The sequence below is a fragment of the Lipophrys pholis genome (assembly GCF_963383615.2).
Source record: "Lipophrys pholis genome assembly, chromosome: 3".
NCBI classification, from domain to species: Eukaryota; Metazoa; Chordata; class Actinopteri; order Blenniiformes; family Blenniidae; genus Lipophrys; species Lipophrys pholis.
Genome location: NC_137627.1, coordinates 26,523,322 through 26,544,318, shown reverse-complemented (window position 1 = coordinate 26,544,318; position 20,997 = coordinate 26,523,322). Strand labels below are relative to the sequence as shown.

Genomic DNA, 20,997 nt, shown 5'->3' with positions numbered 1-20,997 from the left:
GCTGTTTTGTGTAAGGTTGGCACAGTTTGCAAATTCAGTTTTCCAAAGCATGTCAGTGAACATTTTTAAAATGTGACCTTGATAATCAGATGGAAGTTTAATAGTCTAGCTAATGGTTCCACTGGCCTACACTAAACTGAGGGGCTTTAATGCCTGTAAGGGGTGTGAATTATTACGCTCATTAAACAGTAATGAAACACTGCCCCTCAACCTGCTGCCCTCCTACACACACTTGAAAACTACTGAACCTGGAAAGAGAATGAGGACGAGCCCAGGTGTGGAGCAGCCCAAGTCACCAGGGTCATCCAGTCCATCTTCTGTTGTAGTCTTTGTCATCATAGTACCATGTTATATCGGCTACTGGCCTCTAGGGGCTGGACCAAACCTTGATTGGAGATGAGATTATTATACCCGTATTATTTTCTGCAGTTGTATTTTGGTGACTTTTGGTCTTTTATTTTTTTGCTGATTTATTGATCTTCCATCCCGAAGAAAAAAGTGAATAATTAAGCTATGAATTATTGCTTTCTACCTACTAACAGTTTTTGCTGGTTGCTGTAATTGCAATAGCTGGCTTGAAAATCAAATCTTTTTTAAGGCATCTATGACTGGCACACCACCCACCCCTCTAGTTATTTAGCCACATTTAATTGTCACTGTTGCCTTTCGAAATGATCAATCGTTGCTGTCGTTACTCGGGTGATTGGCAGTTTGTCTGTCTATGTGTCAAAGGCTACGTTCACACTGCAGGTCTTGATGCTCAATTCAGATTTTTTGCTGGGATTCGATTTTTTTGCGTGATCATTTCAAACGCAACCTGCCGTGTGAACGTGATCGGACCTGATGTTTTCTGGCCCCAGAGCGCAGAAGACGACGTGAAGTCCTGCCGAGCACGCTATTTATGCATGGCACGCCGGTCAGCGCCAGGGTTGCCAGACGTGACTCACTGTTTCCAGCCCATGCAACATAAAACCCACACACCTCAATAAAAAACGGCCCAAATCTCAACCTGTGTAGGAATCATGTTATAACCCCACTTCTGTTCCGCACAGCGGCGCAGTGGTTGGCACGCCCATCTCACAGCGTGGGTTCAAATATGGCCGGGGGCCTTTCTGTGTGGAGTTTGCATGTTCTCCCTGTGTGTGTGTTTAGGTTTCCTCCCGCATTCCCAAACGATATGCACCGGGGTTCCCTGAGCAAGACCCTCGGCCCCCCCAGCTCCTCCCGAGCGCTGCTCTGTGTGCCTACTACTGATTGGTTAATTTGGGAAGGAATTGCCCCTTTGGGGATTAATACAGTGCTATAAAAAAACGTAAAACTGTTATGTGTAATAATCAACATGCCATAAACACACAAATGCACAAAGTAAACAAAGTTAAAGGTAAGAGAGTTTGGCTCCCCAATTGGGGGATACCACCATATCTGGCTGGTCAGCCCATTTAGCTCTAATTTCAAGTGGTTGTTTAATACGAGCCGACAAAATCTAGACAACAAGACGAAGGAAAGAAGAAGGAGAATGACTAAAAAAGAGAGCACAGCTTTTAACATTTTGGCGGAGCCGCTTCCTCCGGCACTTATTCGTGACGTCAGTCACATGTCAATGACGAAGCAGACGCATGTTGAAAAATATCCAGTACCACATAGGAACGAGGCCTGGTCGTCAGGGGTAAAAAAAAAAACCTGAATTGGCGCATTCACATGGCCACAAAACAGGTCGGATATGGGTCACAGAGAAAAAAATACTAATTGGGTTGCATTTCCCTGCAGTTTGAACAAAGCCAAAGTGTCCTTGAGCAAGATACAGAATCCAAACTTGTTCTCTATGCTGTATGACCTTGAGTACCTCACATGACATCTGTCATCATAAGATTATGTGTGCATGTCTGTGTGACGCTTATTGAAATCCTACAACATGAGTGATTGTGTGAGAAGAAGTGTACTCATATGTGAGTCCTACATATTATTTGCTGTGTCCTGCCATTGAAACAAGTGTTTGAATCTTTTATTCATTCCTGTACTTCCCCTCAATAACTGCTCCAATGCTTTCTTTATGTCCCCCCTCATCCTCTGCTCAGTTTCCTCTCCCCTAAACCACACTCCCTCTTGCACAGATCTCATTGTCTGCATTCTTCTCCTGTGAGGTCTTGAGAGTGGTCCCTCATGAGCTCTGTTTGACATAATAATCTATGCATGGAGTTTGTCTACATGAACATGACATATTGTCTATTTTGTTGCTGCTTGCTAATGTTTCTGGCCGTGGATCCCCTAACGTCTCGCTGAGCTCTGACGTGCACTGCAGGCTTTATTGAAGAGCTTGGAGCCAGGACACGGCCTCCTCTGGGGAGGTCAGGGCCGGAGCTGGGTCAGGTCTGAGGAGGTGGAGATTTTGGCTCGTCGAGTGGCCGACATGGAATGTTTGAGCCAGTTGCCAGGCAAAGAGGAAGGTTTTGATTTAGCATTGCATCTTTAGAGCAGCTTGTCGCAATTAGTGATGTCAGGAGGGAAGGAAACAAATATGAAGCATTTCTTCAAAGAGATCACATATCCTTCCCATGAGTTCACTCTTTCCCTGCTTTTCTCATGGAAACGGGGGCAAAAGTGCAGACTTTTTCTCTCCAGTCATTTTCAGTTTTGCAGTCCAGGGCTCTTCCTGCTCTAATTGATTATAAAGCATGCAAATTTCAACAACCTGTAAAGATGCCCAGTAAAATGTAATTTTTCTTATGTACCCTTGAAATATTTAACTTTGTAATAGGTAAGTCATGAATTTACTTGGCAGTATGCGTACCTCCTCCTTGATGAAACTGCATGACAGCTTTGTTTAACGCACTGCTTACATTTCATTTGCCTGCAGTATTTTAGATAATATGTCACAGTGCTCTAGTTTGCGAGCCCTGGCTGTGTTGTTCATGGTCGTGGCTCACAGTGCCAAGTTTCCCGTTCTCCTCCTGGCTGTAGGTATCCCACGCAGAGGCCATCTGTCTCTCCTCCCATAATGGTAAGGGTGGAGTCCTCTTTTCAAACACTGCCTCCCTTTCTCCTCCTCTTCTCCTTCTAATTTTCTAATGCTCATTCTAAAACAAACAGAACTTGGATGGAGTCTAGTTTCTTTGTATGCTTTGACAGGTCTGAAACCTGACACGCTGAGACAAACTGTACAGTAGCAGTTGGGGTGTCATGTCAGGTAGCTGCGCTATGTGGAGCATGTTAGGGTGAAGCCTCGTCTGAGACACATGTCTGCATACGTCAATATAATGTCATGCATGCCAAACATGTTCGTTTACTATGCAGACAACCTGGGCTGCAGGAGGAATGTCATCACACCGCCATCTACATTGTTGTTTCACTTATAGCTGCATTGTAAATCTTCCACTCAAGGATAAGCTTTTGTCAGTCTGCTTTTATTTAGTTTTATGCTTCTAGCAAAAGATCCAAAGTTGTCCCACTAAAGTGACAACAAACAGCTGTCATGTCAGCTCAGATGACTGTGTAGAATGCAAAACCCACACAGCTCTGACCCTGATCCTCCCCCACACCGGTGCACCCAGAGGACTCTGCCTGAAGCAACGTAAACCCGGGGCAACACATGCACTGCAAAGCACATTACAGCACTGCAGCTTCTTTTTTTAGACTGGCTCATAATTCAAAGGTGGAGAATAAGATGTGAACAGATGTCTAAATTACAGTTGGGAAACGGAATAATATTCCACTTGTGGCTCGTGTTTTCTTTCCCCAAAGTGTCTTCTGAAATGGCTGGATAATAATGGGTTAAGCACTGCATGCTAATATTTTAAAAGATGGAGTAGCAAGCAGATGTGGGAAGGATCAGTATATACAACAAGAGGATAAACACGAGTGTAATGTTTGTGAAATGTGGATCAGCAGACAAAAAAAAACAACAACACAAACGGCAAACGTTTAAGACCCATTCAAACTGACTCGTACACACATGGTCACACATGTATTTCTTATTTTTGTGTGTGTGTGTGTGTGTGTGTGTGTGTGTGTGTGTGTGTGTGTGTGTGTGTGTGTGTGTGTGTGTGTGTGTGTGTGTGTGTGTGTGTGTGTGTGTGTGTGTGTGTGTGTGTGTGTGTGTGTGTGTGTGTGTGTGTGTGTGTGTGTGTGTGTGTGTGTGTGTGTGTGTGTGATCACTGAAATTACAGGGGACGTAATGGAGCACGGGGAGCCTCAGCCTCTCTGGCTATATTCCTCACAAACCAAGATAGCATTGCTGTGGCTTACCACTCATATTCATGCCAAAGACTCAAAATACCAGCCAGTGAACCACTTTTATAAGCTTTACTCCATACACATCCGAGACTACGTATGAAGGGGACGTTTATGGCTCCAAACATAGCTTACGCTGACTGCAGCCATGTCTAGAAAACTGAGAGCTACCGTTTGAATATTTTGAATGAAATCACAATTTAGCATGTTATCTGTAAAAGAAACATTTTCGCAAGGCTTGATTTTGAACTGCTCAGCAATTCTGTCTTAAGTGATGTTGTAAATCTTCATTCTGCCTCATGAAAGTGCTCATACACATTTCTATCAATGAGTCATTTGTGGGATTATTCTCACAAAAACAGACGAAGGATTTTTTTTTTTTCATTCACAGCAGCAGACCATAACCTGTAATTTAGGATTTATTTCAAGTTAGTTTTCCAAGATAGTTCACTCTTTTCCTACTGGGTTGGATGTTTTTGTTTATTTTGCTACAACCCAATAGCATGTCTGTCAACTGTGAGCTGTAGATGACTGTGGGAGAAATCTTTGTACTGTCAACACAATCCAGTTCTGACTGCTGGTGTCAAGATTTGTTCCTGTTTGGATGCAGGAGTTTAAGCAATACTTGGTTTGTTCACAGTAAGAGGAGCTGTCCAATATAGTGCAGCATGTGTAAAATCATTGACCCCTGTCATTTGCCTACTAAGCTGCAAATGAAACTAACTGCCCGTTAACTGGTCTAGATGAGGGTCATTTAACGGAAATGCAGAGAGAGTGCATTCAGGGTGTCCAGCTTTTTACTTCCAGTTAGTTTAAAATGATCACATTCAGTGATTATTTCCATTTTTTTCGTTATTTGAGTGTTTCCCAAAAGATTTGGTTGAGCTGAAAGCTTCATGGACACAAGGTGTGCAGTCTAGGATATTCAACCGCCACTCAATGGCAAGTGACGACGGCACAACATGCATCAAGAATAAAGCTGAAGAATAATGTACGTCATCCAAGTTCACCACTCGTTCCCTCAGGAAAGAGATGAAAACAATCACGACTCGAGCAGTTGTTCTGGTAGCATTGTTGTTGGTACCGGTCCTAAGCTGCATTCGCACCATGGTGTATCGGGTGGTGGTATTTCTAACAATGTCATGAAGATGATCTCAGGTTATCTTTGGTTGTAGCACTTTGACAAAGAGTGTCTGCGAAACTTTGTCAAGTCATAAGAACACACTACATTTTGAGCCACAGTTCGCAATAAGGCCAGAATTGTATGGTGTGTCTTTCTTGAGGTAGAGGTGGCCAATAACTACCTCTGCATGGTGTTGATGTGTCCCTGCTTCACCACACTGTTTGGTAATAAACAGCTCATAGTCTAGCTTTCTTTAGACCTTCATGAAAATAAATTGATTAAATATGGGTTTGTTGGATAAAATTTGAAGGTCCTTTCAGGTGAGCCAACATATACTTTGTCAATCCCCCACAATCGGTTATAAACGGAGGCGATCAATTCCACTGTAGCGTAGCTAATTAAGAAAGTCTTTGCTTTGCTCAATTGACTGGTCATGGATTACATTTGAAATTGTTGCGTTCAGCACTTTTTCACCAAGCCGTAGAAATGGCTGTCTTCACCCACATTAACATAAGCACATAATTGCTACTACTTTCAGGGTGTGATTTTCTTATGCTGTGACCGCTGCACTTGTCGTCACCTCCTCATCCTGCTATTGGCTGCAGCGTTCAGAGGGCCATTAACGCTTAAAGCCAAGCAAACATGTTTTTTTAATTTAAAATAGGACTTTGAGAAACTTTCTGTGGTGGGCCTCCAGTGAAATTAAGAGCCTCATAAAGAAGCAGGATTAAAGCTATTAAGTTGCTTGTTGTTTCATCTCCTTCCAGGTTTTTTTTCTTCTTTTTTCCTGTTGCTTGCTTAAAAGGTGCTCTGATGATTAGCGAGCGGGACAGCCCGAGTGTCCTGTGGTGAAAGTGTGTTGGTTAATAGGAGGGAATGCAGTGCAGCCAGACTCCCACATCACCTTGCATCTGTTTTCAGCCTCAAGATGAAAGCTTGTCTGAAATAAATTGCTACTGCGGCGACCAAGGGCAGACTAGTAGAGCTGTGATGCTCCGGGCGGTCACTATTCACAGAAAACATGCCTTAGAAATCATTAATATTCATTTCTCTGTTGGGTGATGAGTGTGGGTGTCAATTTGCAATGTGTGTAATGCCCCATTGTTGGCACTGATTAAGACTCTCTGAAAGCAGATGTTTCCTTCCTATTCATCTCAGATTGTCACTTCCCAGCTACCGTAGTTTGGGTTTCAATCTTGTCTGACAATGGCACATCTTCATCTGTGTTGTTGCAGCTGTCAAGTAGAAATGTGCTGTTTGTCAAATTGAATGTAGATTTGAACTCCCAGACAATTCTCTTCCAACACCGGAGAACAAAAACTGTAATCTTTTAATCCAATAAAGCAACGCTTGTATTGACAAAATTCAGCCTTCCAGTTTAATCATAGCTCCTACAATGATGTGTCGCTGTTGTTTATCTGAGTCTCATCTCCGTCCTTTTCTCTCAGCAGGTGTAAGCAGTAACCAGGTGGTTGTTCCTGACAAAGTGAATGCAGTGCTGGGGAAGAACATCACGCTGAGCTGCAGAATTGAGGTGGGATCCAACCTCAGTCTCACACAGAGCTCGTGGGAACGCCGCCTTCCTTCAGGCACCATCACCCTGGCAGTGTTCCACCCCGAGTTTGGAACCTCGTATTCTAAAGACTATGGCAAACGCATCTCGTTTGTGTCCCCGTCAATTCGGGATGCCACCATTACCCTGGAAGGAGTTGGCTTTGCAGATATCGGGTCCTACATCTGTAAAGTGGCCACATTTCCTCTGGGAAACACACAAGCGTCCACCTACGTGAACATCCTAGGTAAAGTACAGCTCTGTCACCTCCACCCTCACTCAGTGGGCTTTGGCCCCGTCCTCAAACACTTTTCAAAGCACATCCTTGTTGCAGGTGTCTAAGCAAAGCTGAGGTGCCCACTAATTGTTTGCTCTTGAGGAATAAACAGCTCCCTGAAGTCACCTTTTGAATTACTACCTGGAGAGATGCCATCCCTGCAGGACTCTGCAGCTGGATAGAGGCTGCTGTCATGCGGTGCCACTTATCTTCCTCAGTCCAGTGTTACTTTGAGAAAGTGCCTTGATGGGTTTAAAGTGGCTGCACTACATCACACCCGTGAAAACCTTCGTTAAAAGCTTTCACTCAGTTTCTATTTGATCCTTTGCGAGGAGAGACCTGCATGTAAACACTTGCTCCATTTTGTCCCTTCAGACGGCCAGAGGCAGTGCTTTAACCACTGAATGACCATCCTTACTCATATGCAGATCGAGAATGTTATCACAACAAAGTCACTTGTCACCTCCCGGTGGCTCACGGGATTCTATATAATCACATGACACCGGAAGCTCAGTCCCTTTTCACTTTCTCACTCGCAGGTTTGTATATGTGGTTTGCCGATGTCATATAGAATTCTGACCCCATGGAAAAGTGACCCCCAGGTCACGTTTCTAGTGTGGAAAAATGACCCGCCCCATAGAATTTTGACCCCTAATATGAAACTTTACCTTTTGCTAATAAGAATGTTCTAATTTAGATATTTAATATAAATAATACTTGTTAAATGTCATAAGCCACTGCTTTTGTGTATTATTTGATCTTTCCTTTCATAAATACAATTTCAAAATAAGGCACTACTAAATCCTATCACATGCACAGAAATTAAGTTTACAAGTATGTGTATACAAAATAGAAATCGTGAGCAAGGCTAAGTTGAGATTTATTTATTTATACATATGATTTTCCATGAAATAGAATATTAACCCATGCTTATTTTAAAGTTATATCCTCTATTTCCTTAATATGTATGTAAGGTGTTGAGACATAGGTCACTTTTCCATGACTTAATGGGAGTGGGTGACTTTTCCATGGGGCGGGTCAGAATTCTATAATAGAAAAGTGACCCGCTGATTTCCAGTGCTTTGGAGTTGTTTGCTGTTGCCTGTAGCCCTGCGACCTGCAGTCGTAGCTGCGAGCCATCTCGCCCTCCACGGGCTGCACAAGCTGCCTTTCTGCTGACTTTTCATCACCCAGTGGCAGACATTCAAGACCTGGTGAATCCACTGATTGTTGGTTTTCACCCATGCTTTGTGCTTAGTATTCAGATTAAGAAGGAAGAAGGTACAGCCTCTTGGCTTGTTGTACTTTGTTTATACCCTCAACTCAGCTTGATTGATTGTTAATCTGGCCTTGTGACACTGTGTTTAGTTGTGTTTATCGCATGCATTTTGTTATACAGCTGCCATCAGCTTGTAATAAGTTCTCTCCAGAGGCGTTGATTGCTTTTATACAAAGCTACAGCGGTGTACTTGTTTTTGATAGGTTTCTGAGCTTGTCACGAATCGCTAGTGGCGTCTCTGCTCGATCCGGTTCGTGACACCGCGCTCGGCTTGTAAAATTAAGAAAAAGAGATGGGAGAGTCACTAGTGGTGTTCTCAGCTCGACTTCATTTTTATTTTCATTTTTTATTTCATTTCAAACATGCTCAAAATCAGTATCAGTCCACAGTGCACACCAGATAACCAAATATATTTCACCACACAAACAGGGAATAATTACAGCAAAAACAATATACTCAGATAGCATGTCGAAAAGGAGTGGGAAGAAGTATAACTTATTGAATCCCACCCCTTTTCCATAAGTAATATATCATTTTCTTTAGCTTCCACTTATTATAATAGCTCGAACATGTTTAAATGAATTGAATATTAAATAAGACAAATTATCTGACAAAAAGGTATCAATAAATGACATATTTATTTAAAGAATTAACGATATGTAATATAGAATAAAGTTGTTTGACCATATCCAATTATACATACATAAATTACTTTATGGAAACATATATACAATTTATACTCATAGAATGTATTCACACCTATACCCACACGGAGAAATAGACAGCATGTAGGCACATTTGCTCATACTCCTTCATCTTCATATTGTTTAAAAATAATCTCTTTATATCTTTTCTTCAACTGTTTTATGTTTGGACATCTCTTGAGGTCCACACTCAGAATGTTCTATAGTTTCACTTTACATATGGAGATACTAAACCTGCTCCTCGTTGTGCGAGCATTACCGGTCTTATAAATATATTGGCCCCTTAGATGATAGACTCCCTCTCTCTCAATGAATACTTTTGGAATATTTCTTGTAGGGATGCATCGATCCACATTTTTTCACTTCCGATCCCGATACCCGAATTTGGACATCTGCCGATACGATACTATTACGATACCAGAGCTCTGTTTGCTTTAATATTAATATTATCATTATCGTTGATTTCATGAGGCTGTAATTAACTCCTCTCTTCAGGTAAATATGAAATGTACTAATGTAGGCATGCATTCTTTCAAAAGGCAATTTGAGGTTAGTATAAGGTCAGAAAGGGAAGCAGTATACGGTCTACGTGACGTAATCATCTCATAATAAAGTTGTTATATCTTTAAAACCTCAGAATCACCATATTAATCTCTGGGGCAATTCTTTAGCAACGCAGCACAAACAGCAGTGTTTCCAGCTCTAACGCAACAAGAATGATTGGGACTATTTTCACTGAGTTTTGCATGGAGTAGGACGCAGCCTCACAGAGGTCAGAATCGCCTACTACAGCCTGGAGGAGCAGCTTTTCATTGTTTTGATGCCGCTCTCAGTGCCGTTCTCCTCGGCGAGCTGGTGCTTTAAAACGGTGACTCCTGGCTGCAGAGCGGCTGCCTCGCTGTACAACGGCTTTGCAAACATCCACGTTTCTGTGTTGCTTTGTGGTGTTTTGACCGTAAAATCCGTCTAAACAGCGACATGTTGTCATGAAAAGTTGGATAGCACAGTGCTACTACATTCGCCTGCTAGCTGGCTTCAAACTGTGGAATGGATTTCCTGACTCATTACTCCGGGTCTCATTGAGACCCGCCTCCCTTTAGGAAATCCAGTCCACATTTTCCAGCCAGCTAGCAGAGCAGCGGCAGGGAAACATTTGTGGAGTTTCATCAACAGTCAAGCACAGACGCGGCATGGATTGGAAATCTCCACAGGTTGGATCAAAAATTTCCGATCCGTGAATTACGTTGTTATCAGAACACGATACCGATACTGGATCAGATCGGCCCCATCCCTAATTTCTTAGTAGCTGATTGTTTTTTGGTTTGAATGTCAGTTGTGCTGTTTGTAATTCTACCAGATTTTAAAATGTTAGTGTTTTTGACTAGAAATAATGCATTTGTGTGATCCCTATTAGGAATGGGGCCGATCCGATCCAGTATCTGTATCAGGTTCCGATACCAATGTAATTCATTGATCGGATATTTCCGATCCATGACACGGGTCTGTGCTTTACTGTGGCTGAAATGACTCCACAAGCATTTCCCTGCCGCTGCTCTGCTCGCTTGCTGCAAAATGTGGAATGGATTTCCTGAACGGACGCGGGTCTCAATGAGACGCGGAGTAATCAGTCAGGAAATACATTCCTCAGTTTGTAGTCAGCTAGGATGCTAGCGTAGTAGCACTGTGCTATCCAACTTTTCATGACAACGTGTCGCTGTTTGTATGTTACGCTCAAACCACTGCAAAGCAACAAAAACGTGCAATGTTTGCAAAGCCTTTGTACATCGAGGCAGCCGCTCTGCCGCCAGACATCACCGTTTTAAAACGCCAGCTCCCCGAGGAAAACAGCACTGACAGCAACATCAAAAAAATTAAAAGCCGCTGAGCATGCGATTCACACATCCGTGAAGCTGCGTCCTATCTGAATATGTGTTTGTATGTTTGCTTTAATATTCCCAAAAACTATAAATTTTATTTTATTCAAATTTAAAGATAATTTATTTCTCTTGAACCAAACATAAAAAATTTTCAATTCAACATTGACCATCTGTGTTAAGCATTGCAGCTCAATACCAGAGCAGAAAATATTGGCGTCATCAGCAAATAACACAATTTTTTGTGTCTCTGACACCTTACATAGATCATGAATATAAAGAATTAATAATTATGGGCCCAACACTGACCACTCTGGGACGCCTCAAGTGATGTCCAAACTACTGGAAGTCCCCAATCTTAAAAAACTGTTTTCTGTTAGTTAAATAACTCTTCAGCTAGTGCAAGACCTTGCCCTGATGCCATACAGTTCTAGTTTATTAAATAAAATGTTGTGATCTATGACATCGAAAGCTTTTTTCAGGTCAAGTAAAATTCCGTTGGTGTACTGTTTTTACTGAAATGAAATAGTGATTTCCTCTATTGAATCTATCAGTGCTAGTAATGTTGATTTTGTTTGTCCTGAAGTCCTGACTTTCTCTGCTCAACCTGACACAGTACTGTAATACTACAGACAATACTGTTTTTCTGTTTTCCTTCCCTAAATAATCCCAAAAAAGCATGTTCAGTGTGCATGAATTGACTCACTAGTGGCATTCTTGGCTCGACCTGACTCAGTAGTGCAGTGCTGTCATAATATGTACAGTACTGCTTTCTCCATTTTTCTTCCCTGATAAAAGAAAAATAATAATTAAGTGTCTAGCCTGTAGGAATTGTTTGGCCTCACTCGAACCCGAAGATAGCCATGACCAGTGCACCTCTTGCCTTGGTGTGGACCACCTTCGGGAGGCCCTCTCAGAGAATGCCTGTCCCAACCCCATGATTATGCCCTGGTCCATGAAGGTTGCCTGCCTGGCCATTTTTGAGGAACCTCCTTATTGGGACACCGTTTTGTCTGGCCAGCTGCCTCCTGACCAGCCTGACCGCAAGCGCTCTGCTACGGAGACCCAGCCTCGTCAGTAGAGGCAGAGGAAGGAAGACTCCGGCAGTTTGTCTAGTAAAGTGGACAACCGCTTAACGAAGCTGACTTAGATGAAGGCTCTGCTTCAGAACCTTCAGGCTTATGCCAGCCACAATGTGGTTGTTCCACGGGAGCCGGAAGTGGCATCTCATGACGACGATGGGAGGTTGGTGGCTACTTCTGATTCCCAATCTCAAGGGGAGTCTGATACTTTCAGCTCCCAAGTCTCTGAGTCAGGTTGTCATACCGGCTCTCAAGTCGCTGGATAGGAATCTGTGGCTATGACAATAAAAACTGCCCTTAGCCGGTTGAGATAAGAGGTACCAACATCACAACAGGTCCCCTCTAGTGTTTTCTTCCGCCACCAATTGGCTGCAATGCTGTTTACTGTTCACCCTTCAGGGGAGTATGTCAGGGAGTTAGCTGCCCACTGGACTAAACAAAGGTGTTTTCAAGGCAAACCTCAGATGGACGAGTGCTGATAACAATGCAAGACGCAGACAATTTTGGCCTGGGGCATATGCCTGTCATTGTACACCCTGAGGAGACTTGGAGGATGAATGCCAGGTGCCTGATGCTGCAGTGGCGAATTACAGAGGACCTGCTCTGCAGGGCATATGATATGGGTCGCATCGGGAACTCATTGTCACACCTGATGTTGGGCTTGCCTGCATTGTTAGATGAAGGGTCCATTGACCAGCCAACACAGGGCCTAATGGACACGTCCCTGCAGGCTTTTGCCTTAATGTCAAGGGATCTCGGCCACTTAATGTCCACGCAGGTCCAGACCCAGCGTCAAGTTTGGCTCACGCAGTCCCCAATGTCAGAGAGATTGGTTGTAGAATGTGGAGCATACCAGTAGTTCCTGGGGAACTGTTTGGTCCGGCTGCGCTTGAGGCCCTCGCGCAGGCGAATCGCACACGGTGGCAGTTTGCAGGACACCAGAGTACTGGAGTCGCGGTTTCTTCTGGATGGAGGTATCCAGCCCCATCCAATTTTTTTCCCAAACCAGAGGTCACAGGGCTCTTTTCTGCCCTTCTGCTCTTCTCGAGCCAGGCAGCCTAACCGGCGTCCTCCCAGGCCCCTTAGAGCCCCTTGGGCACGCAGATGTGCCTCGTCACACAGCGGTCGGATTGGTCGGATTGGTCGGATGGGTCAACTCAGGCTCTGGGCTGCCCACACCCTGGACACTTGGATGTTGGCTGCTCTGTCCCGGGGGTACTGCATTCAGTCCCGCTGTCTGCCTCATAGTAAGGGACCTCATTTATAAAACTTGCTTAAACACAAAATGGGTCCTGAACGATGCGTACACCACTTCCCACACAAAGTTTGTGATCTAAAAACATCCCTCTGCATATCAATGTTTTAAAGTTGATGGCTGTGTGGTTGGTACTACAAAAAATTCATTCCACATCTACAGGGAAGACATGTTTTATTGAGGTCCAGCAACACCAGTGTGGTTTTTCACTTCAACCACCACGGGGGAACCAGGTCCGTGAGCTGAATGAGGCTGGCTGCTCGGGTCCTTACTTGGCTAGCACTGCGTCTGGCCAGTCTGAGAGCCATACACATCCCAGGACCGCAGAATGTGCCTGCAGACTTTCAGTTACCATTCACCCAGCACTATTAGTCCAGGTTTGGCAGAACTTTGCCAGAGCAGAAGTCGACCAGTTCGGGGGGAGGATTTCGTACCCTGATCCTGAGCGCCTCCAGCTGTGGGTGTAGCTGCTGCGAGGCCCGGGAGTAATCCCTCAGATGGAGACATAGCATTTACAAGCACCCGTGCACCGTCTACACAAAGGCTGTATGCAAACAGGTGGAAACTGTTTGACCACTGGTGTTGTGGTCATGGCTTGGACACCACACTGTCCTGTCTCCTCCATACTGCAGTTCCTACACGAGCTTCTGAAGCAAGATTTTAACAATCTTGAGTCGTCACAGCCTCTCACACTGCACGAGAAGAATTTAAATAATCATGTCCTCACACTGTACAAACACACGCTGACTCGAGTGGGGCGGAGGGGTGTATGTATATGTAAAAATACACGTGAATGGAGCCTCACCGTTGTTGCATTGATGTGTTTGGCAAGAAATCCCAAAAATCCCCAAAAAAGAAGAGGAGGAGAATATGGACACGGATGTGGCTCATAGAGAGAGAACAACCTGGAGGGTAATGTTACAACTGGAGCGTGTTAGTCTTGTTAGCATCTTTTAGTATCTACTAGCATTTTGCGTGAGCATCTACTGTTGTGGTCTTTCATTTTCCAATAATTCACACTCAATGTAAAACAAAACAGTTTGTTTTGTGAAGGCTACAGGTAGCAGCAGCAGTGGACATAATCACAGCTGCTGCTGTGAGATACAGCCTTCACCGTGCAGCTACAGTTCACAGCACCAGCTGCCTCTATGACTCCTTAAAAATCAGACACAATCTGATAGTGGCCGCGGGCTTCCGACTGGTCCCTCGGCCGTCTTACAACAATTCACTTAGCCTGACCAAATCCAGCCCACAATCAGATCTATCGTCTCAGACGACCAAGAATTGCGCTGTCTGTGGGAACCTTAAGACAGCATTTCTTTTGCCATGGCCTCAGGTAGATGTCCAAGTGAACTGCAAGCCCTGTCCGTCCATAGGTCCTGTCTTAGGTGGGCAGCAGATGGCTCTGGAGGGACCTTGTGGACTGATCTTTTGTCTTTTTCTCTACGCGCAATACTCAACTGCTCCAGTTGACTCAGTTTAGTACGTGGCCTCTGCTGATCCCGTGTCCTGTCCATGCGCTAGAGGTGTACACATCAGCCACGGTGAGTATGCGACAGTCCGATCACTTGTTTGTGTGCTATGCTGGGCCGTGGCGGGGTCTGGCATTCACTACACAACGCCTTACAGATTGGTTTGTGTAGATTATTAGGCATGCGTATAGCTCACACTGCCTGCTGGGGCACGCAGTCATTCGACATGAAACTTGTCAACATCCTGGATCTGCGTCCAGTATGTCCCTCTGAACGTAGTCTGTGAGGCAGCCCCGTAGATGTCGCAGACAATGTTTCGGAGGTTTTACCAAGTGAATATGGCAGTACCCTACCCACTGAAGGGGGTTGTGAGACAGCACCCTTTCTGGGTCATGAGGTGGGTGTTTTCTTGAGTCGGTGATTCCTCGGGACTTTATTGTTATACGTAATCCAGTTCTTAAAGCACCGCCTCTAGCGGTCTGACAGGATGAAATATAATGAAAGTTACGTAGGTAACTACGGTTCTATAAATCTCGGATGATCGCCAGAGCGTCCAGTCCCTCAGAATTGTTGTGTGCTTGAGAGAAGTTTAAAGGACTGAACTCCCAGTGTCATGTGACTATATAGGCTTTTGTATGGAGCCACTGGGGTCATCCGGGATTCATAGAATCGTAGTTACATACTTGACTTTCGTTTTAGCACACTGACTGTGTTCTTGCAGCAGACATGTAAAATGAAAGCAGCGAGTTCATACTGAAGCAGTGTGATGCAGCCTAATTGCATGCAACAGCAAGTTAATTGCAGGGTGTGATACAGAAATACTCAGGACTTTCTGTTGTATTTTACCAGGCTGGATGAAAACATTTCAGATGGTCCTTGGACTGCAGTTTGAAGCTGTTTATTTGAAGTAGGCAGTGTTTCTTCTTTTATTTTTCTGTCTCTATTTGTGAAATCATACCTCACACTGGAGGGCAGACCGGTGAGAGTTGTAACATTGCCAGAGTTTCGAAGATTTCACCTTGTCCATTTAGAACTTTCCACATATCAATAGTAGCATCTTAAAGTGGAGGTTGTCCATCTCAGAGGGAATTTTGATGTACTAAAGCAGTGGTTCTCAACTGGTGGGTTGAGATTTTGATTTCCATGGGTCGAGGGGCTTTACCCTTGACCCCAAAAATATAAAAGAAAAACATTTAATCCAACGGGGGACTCCTCAACAGTAGTTGGCAGTAAATATCGGCAGAGGAAACACTAGCCTTTGCTGCAGAATATCTTTTTTTGGGTCACTAAGCAGCATGGCGAAATGCAAGTACCACTCTTGAGTACATTAAGTTTGGATTTTCTTACATTGAGGACAAAGGCGTCCAAAAGCCTCAGCGAGGTGCTGGCAAATGAAAGCATGAAGCAAAATGCTAAATGAAGTGGCATTTGGAAACAAAGCACCATTCTCTGAAAGAAAAACCTGCTGATTATTTTCGAAGATGGCTTCAACACCTGAGGACATCACAACAGTATCTTACTTCTACGTGCACGAAACAAGATAGTGCACTCAGTGCATCCTACTTGGTGGCACTTCATGTTGCAAAGTTGAAGAAACCCCATAATATTGCTCAGGGCCTAATTTTACCTGTAGAAATGGACATGGCAAATGAGGTGATGGAATCAATTTGCTGCAGACAAACTAACAGTTATACCCCTGTCTAATGACATCTAATGATATCAAACGACAGACCACAGCTCGACTTCAGCAGTCATTTTGCCATACAAATGGGCGAATCCACAGGCATATCAAGCAAGGCAGTTTTGATTGTTTACGTGAGATGTGTGGGACGGGTACTTTCAAGAGCAGTTTCTATGCACAAGAAATCAACCTACACCTACAACTGCTGAGGACATTTTTCGTTCCGTGGACCTGTACCTGAGCTCGGTGGGCTTAAGGTGGGACATGGTGTCACAACTGATCGAGCAGCCTCTTTGACAGGGAAAAACTCCGGAATTGTTAAGAGAATACTGGAGAAGGCTCCCAGTGCAACCTGGAACCATTGTTTCATGCATCGGGAGTCCTTGGCATCAAAGAACAGAGCCTGTACTTCACGAGACGTTAAAAGCTGTATTTCAAGTGGTAAACTACATCAAGCGGAGTGCAAAGAACAGCCGATGTTTTCAAAATCTATGCTGTATAAGTGCTGTATCATGCTGAAGTACGTTGGCTTTCCAGGGGAAGGTATTGTCCCGTTTTTATGAACTACGAGCTGAAATTGATGCATTTCTTGCCCAGAACAACTCGCCTCTTGCTGACGTGTTTAATAACAAAGTGTGGCTCACACAAGTTGCATACCATGCTGATATTTTTGAACATTTGAACACGTCAAATGTGTCTGTGCAAGGAAGGGAGCACAACATACCTAAACAAGATAAGATTAGTGCTTTCAAAAAAAAGATCTCCCTGTGGATAAGCTATGTTTCAAACAAACGACTGGACATGTATCCCAATGCTTGCTACGAGGTACAGCAATTGGACACAGCGGGAAAAAAGACAATTATGAAAACAATCACGACACATCTCAATAAACTTTTTGAGCGATTCAATGACTACTTCCCCGAGAAAGAGACTGAGATCGACTGGGTGCACCACCCGTTTGGAATCAGCATTGAAAGCGTCACGTTGCCTTGCAACGAAGAATGTCAGCTTGTGGAGCTATCCTGTGCTAGCACACTCAAAGAGAAATTCACAGAAGCCAAGGCCAATTCATACTGCATAAGAACAAAAAGAAAGTTTGGCAGTGCGGGGTCCTGCCGAACAAAATGACGTAATTTCCTTTGGCCAGCTCCCTCTGGCTGAAGAAATTTGGTTCAGCTGTGCCAACCGTCCTGGCCAAACTATTTAGGTGCCATACTGCCGAAACTTCTACACTGCCGTGTGCTGCGCATGCATGTTCCAGCTCTCTAATAACTTATCAGTCTTATTTTAATCAGATTTTGCTTGTAACCTCGCTACTGTATGAGCGCCTCAGCTCTTTCACATGTCAGAGGGTGGACTTACATGATGCACCTGAACGCATCACTCAAAGCTTGTCAGCTCCTGCAGTTAAAACCGGACCAACATCGCGCTCAGACAAAAAGTCGCTTTTATTACTGAAACAGTTCAGAGAAATGTATTTCTGAAAGCACTGGAGGCGAGAATTAAGCTGTGAAGTTGAAAAGGTAAAACACCGCTTCATAGACGTGTTGCTGCTGTGAGGGGGCGTGGCCTGCGAGTTTGACAGCTTCTTATCGTAGTATGAACAGTCCTGCCGAAAAAACATTGTTTTCAGCAGCTGGCTGACGTCACTGCCGAATTTTCTTCTTGTTCTTATGGCTTCAAAAAGGGAGTATGCAGGGGCCGCAAGCCTTTCCAAGCTTTGGTGCAACGTTGTGATGAGTGAGTGTCCTTCCATTGCCAGCCGAGACGTGAAAACATCCCCAGCCTTCCCATTAAGAAGCAGGTTTATGTTGCTGTTATTTGTCTCAAAGCACTATGTTCTTTCAGTATTAGCAATTAAGATGTGACTGAAGAAAAACGTTGTTCCTTTGCTTCAAAGCACAATGTTTTTTCTTGTTTTATGTTGTTCTGATCTGAGCACTTACCTTACAATTCATCTCATGTGTTGTTTCATGTTAACTTTTAGTACACACCATTGCTCACAGTGCTGTCCTTAGAATTCTCAAAGTGAAATCAGGTATCTTGCTGGTCTCTGTTGATAGATTTTATGTTAGTTGTCTGTGAGAGTGTTTTAGCTACATGATGAGCTGGTTTATAGCAAGAGGAGTCTGTATTAGTCGTAACAACAGGAGCATGGTCGGAGTGAGGTGACCTTGTGGCCTGCGCCGTATCAATGTCACATGGCTTATCTCTTCTGTTAACTGGGTGAGATAAACAAGCTTTGACATTCACTCGATTGTTGAAGCATGTGCAGATTAAGATGAGAGATAACATGCTTGGTCACATATAAACAGAAACACATTGTAAAAAATATTGTGGTCCTACATTGTCATTCAGAAATGGTCCGTTGGAATTTAGTCTGTTTTAACCAACCCAGATTTAAGGGTCTTGTTTAGTGTTTCTTCTTTTAGATTTAAGTTTCTAAATAACAACCACAATTTAATTGAAAAGAAATGTTGTTTGTGCATATCAAACTTTGAAGGCATTGGAATACAATGTGTGTGTTTATTGCCCCAAAAAATTCAAAAAAAGTCTAAAATAACCATTTCCACTTCCTCTCTGGGCATGTGCTCATTCAGCTGCAGTTTGTTTGATACACATTTGAAATGTTTGCCTGACCACCAACAAAAAAATACTGATAACTCAACACACTTCAAAGGTCTTCATTTATTAGCTTTTGTTGTTGTTGTTTGTTTGTTTTCATTATGATTGCAGTAATTCATGCAGGTATGCTGAGGATTTTATCCCTGAGTCAGTGTATGGACAGAGTGCCCTGTCTTATCAAAGGAGCACAAGCACTGAAGTTCCTCTGCGGTCAGCGTATGTTTCAAGCTCTAAATGAGGGGAGGAGATTCACTGTAGGCAGCAGCTTCTGCTCTGCCTTCTGGGAATAAAGGAGACTCTAATGTCTAATGAACAGTACATTAGGTGCTGCTTTGACAGCCACAGTGTCTGCGACCTCACAGAGTTCTATTACACCTTGCTGTCCTCTCACAGCAGCGTGTCTTTTTTCTTCAGCTCATACAAACATGCTTAGACCTACTTTACAATTTAGATGTAATTAGGGTGTGATTATGGTGAAAATATATGTTCTCAACAAGTTGATACGTCATGTGGGAATTAGGTGGTCCCACAGGGCATTTTTCTTAGAGAGTGAGAGTACATCCCAATTACAAGAATCAAAGTCAGCAGGTTCACATTTCGAAGGCGCCAATGAAAATCGGCTTCTTCCTCAATGCCTCAGTTTTAGTTGACTGTTTCACAAGTGTTTTTAAATGAAGCACACTGCCACAGTGTAACAAGGTGGGCGAAGCCCAACAGAACATTCAACATTAAAAGATAAGTCAAATTGAATTATCATTGTGTCTATGCAAATATTGGCTATCTGTTGTCTGTTGTATCTTTCTTTTCTTCACTCAACTCAAGACTCTTATTGCTGGTTCATGTTTATACTTTGAGGTTTATGAAAAAGTGTTCCACATTGTTTCAATTAACGATTGAGCCTTTGAAATGTATGAATAATGGGTGAAAGCCACGACAAGCATGATGATTAACAGGTGCCGTGGACACTAAGTCAATTTCAACAGTCACACTTGTGGTACAAACCTTGTCTTGTAAGTAATCTGCATCATAAGACACAAACTATTTGTTTTTTCTTTTCTACCACTCAGAGAAAACCCAGCGCGTCTGAGGAACAGTGGAGCAGGAACTGCAGTTATACAAGCCAAAGTGCTCAGCAGTCAGAAATACAGGAAGGAGCCAGAGGAGGAAAATATAACGGACGGGTTAGGGAAACATCTCATGAACAACAGCTGATTTTTTAATAGAGAAAAACGGGGGATAGCTACAGCAGGATTGTACGTACCTCAGGGCAACAGTTTGGGGAAATTCTTATGTTGTGGTAGTAGAATAGACTAGAATATACATTTACCATCTTTTGAGTAATAATGTATAATATCTACAGCTCTGGTACTCAACCAGCAAACTGAGGTGGATGGTTTGTTTACTCAAAATTAGATTTGCAAATGTTTAAGAAAACCAAAATAAGATACTTTGGCTTTACTGTAAAGTTTTGCGAACATAGTGATTGGACAGAGTCCACAACCTCTGAGAGCCAATCTGGGTGACAAAGAAACATGGTTGGGAATTACTGGTCTAGAGTGTTTGAGGAACGCATTCTAATATTTAAGAACAAAGAAATGAATGCTGGTGCAAATAATCATTGGTCAGTTCAAATTAGGTTGCAAGTACATCATTGTTAGCATTAATACATAAACTATATTAGTATTAAATTTTCTTTTGTGTCAACTTCCAAGTTGTGAAGTCCTCAACCATCTAAGTGTTTTAGTCTATTCCTCCCGAGTTACCATCTCTCTCTCTCTCTCTCTCTCTCTCTCTCTCTCTCTCTCTCTCTCTCTCTCGCTCTCTCGCTCACACAGTGGGTTTTTCA

At 43.4% G+C, this 20,997-nt stretch overlaps 1 protein-coding gene across 2 annotated transcripts in view; it reads left to right on the top strand.

Annotated features, from left to right (window-relative positions):
- The window catches only part of nectin3a (nectin cell adhesion molecule 3a), a 44,006-nt gene that overhangs the window by 13,747 nt on the left and 9,262 nt on the right, over positions 1–20,997 (top strand). Inside the window, exon 2 of one of the 2 annotated variants that reach the window (XM_080460496.1) lies at positions 6,799–7,149. In XM_080460496.1, the coding sequence (XP_080316622.1) occupies positions 6,799–7,149 (351 nt within the window). The remainder of the gene's footprint in view (positions 1–6,798; positions 7,150–20,997) is intronic. The other variant, XM_080460497.1, reaches the window with a different exon arrangement.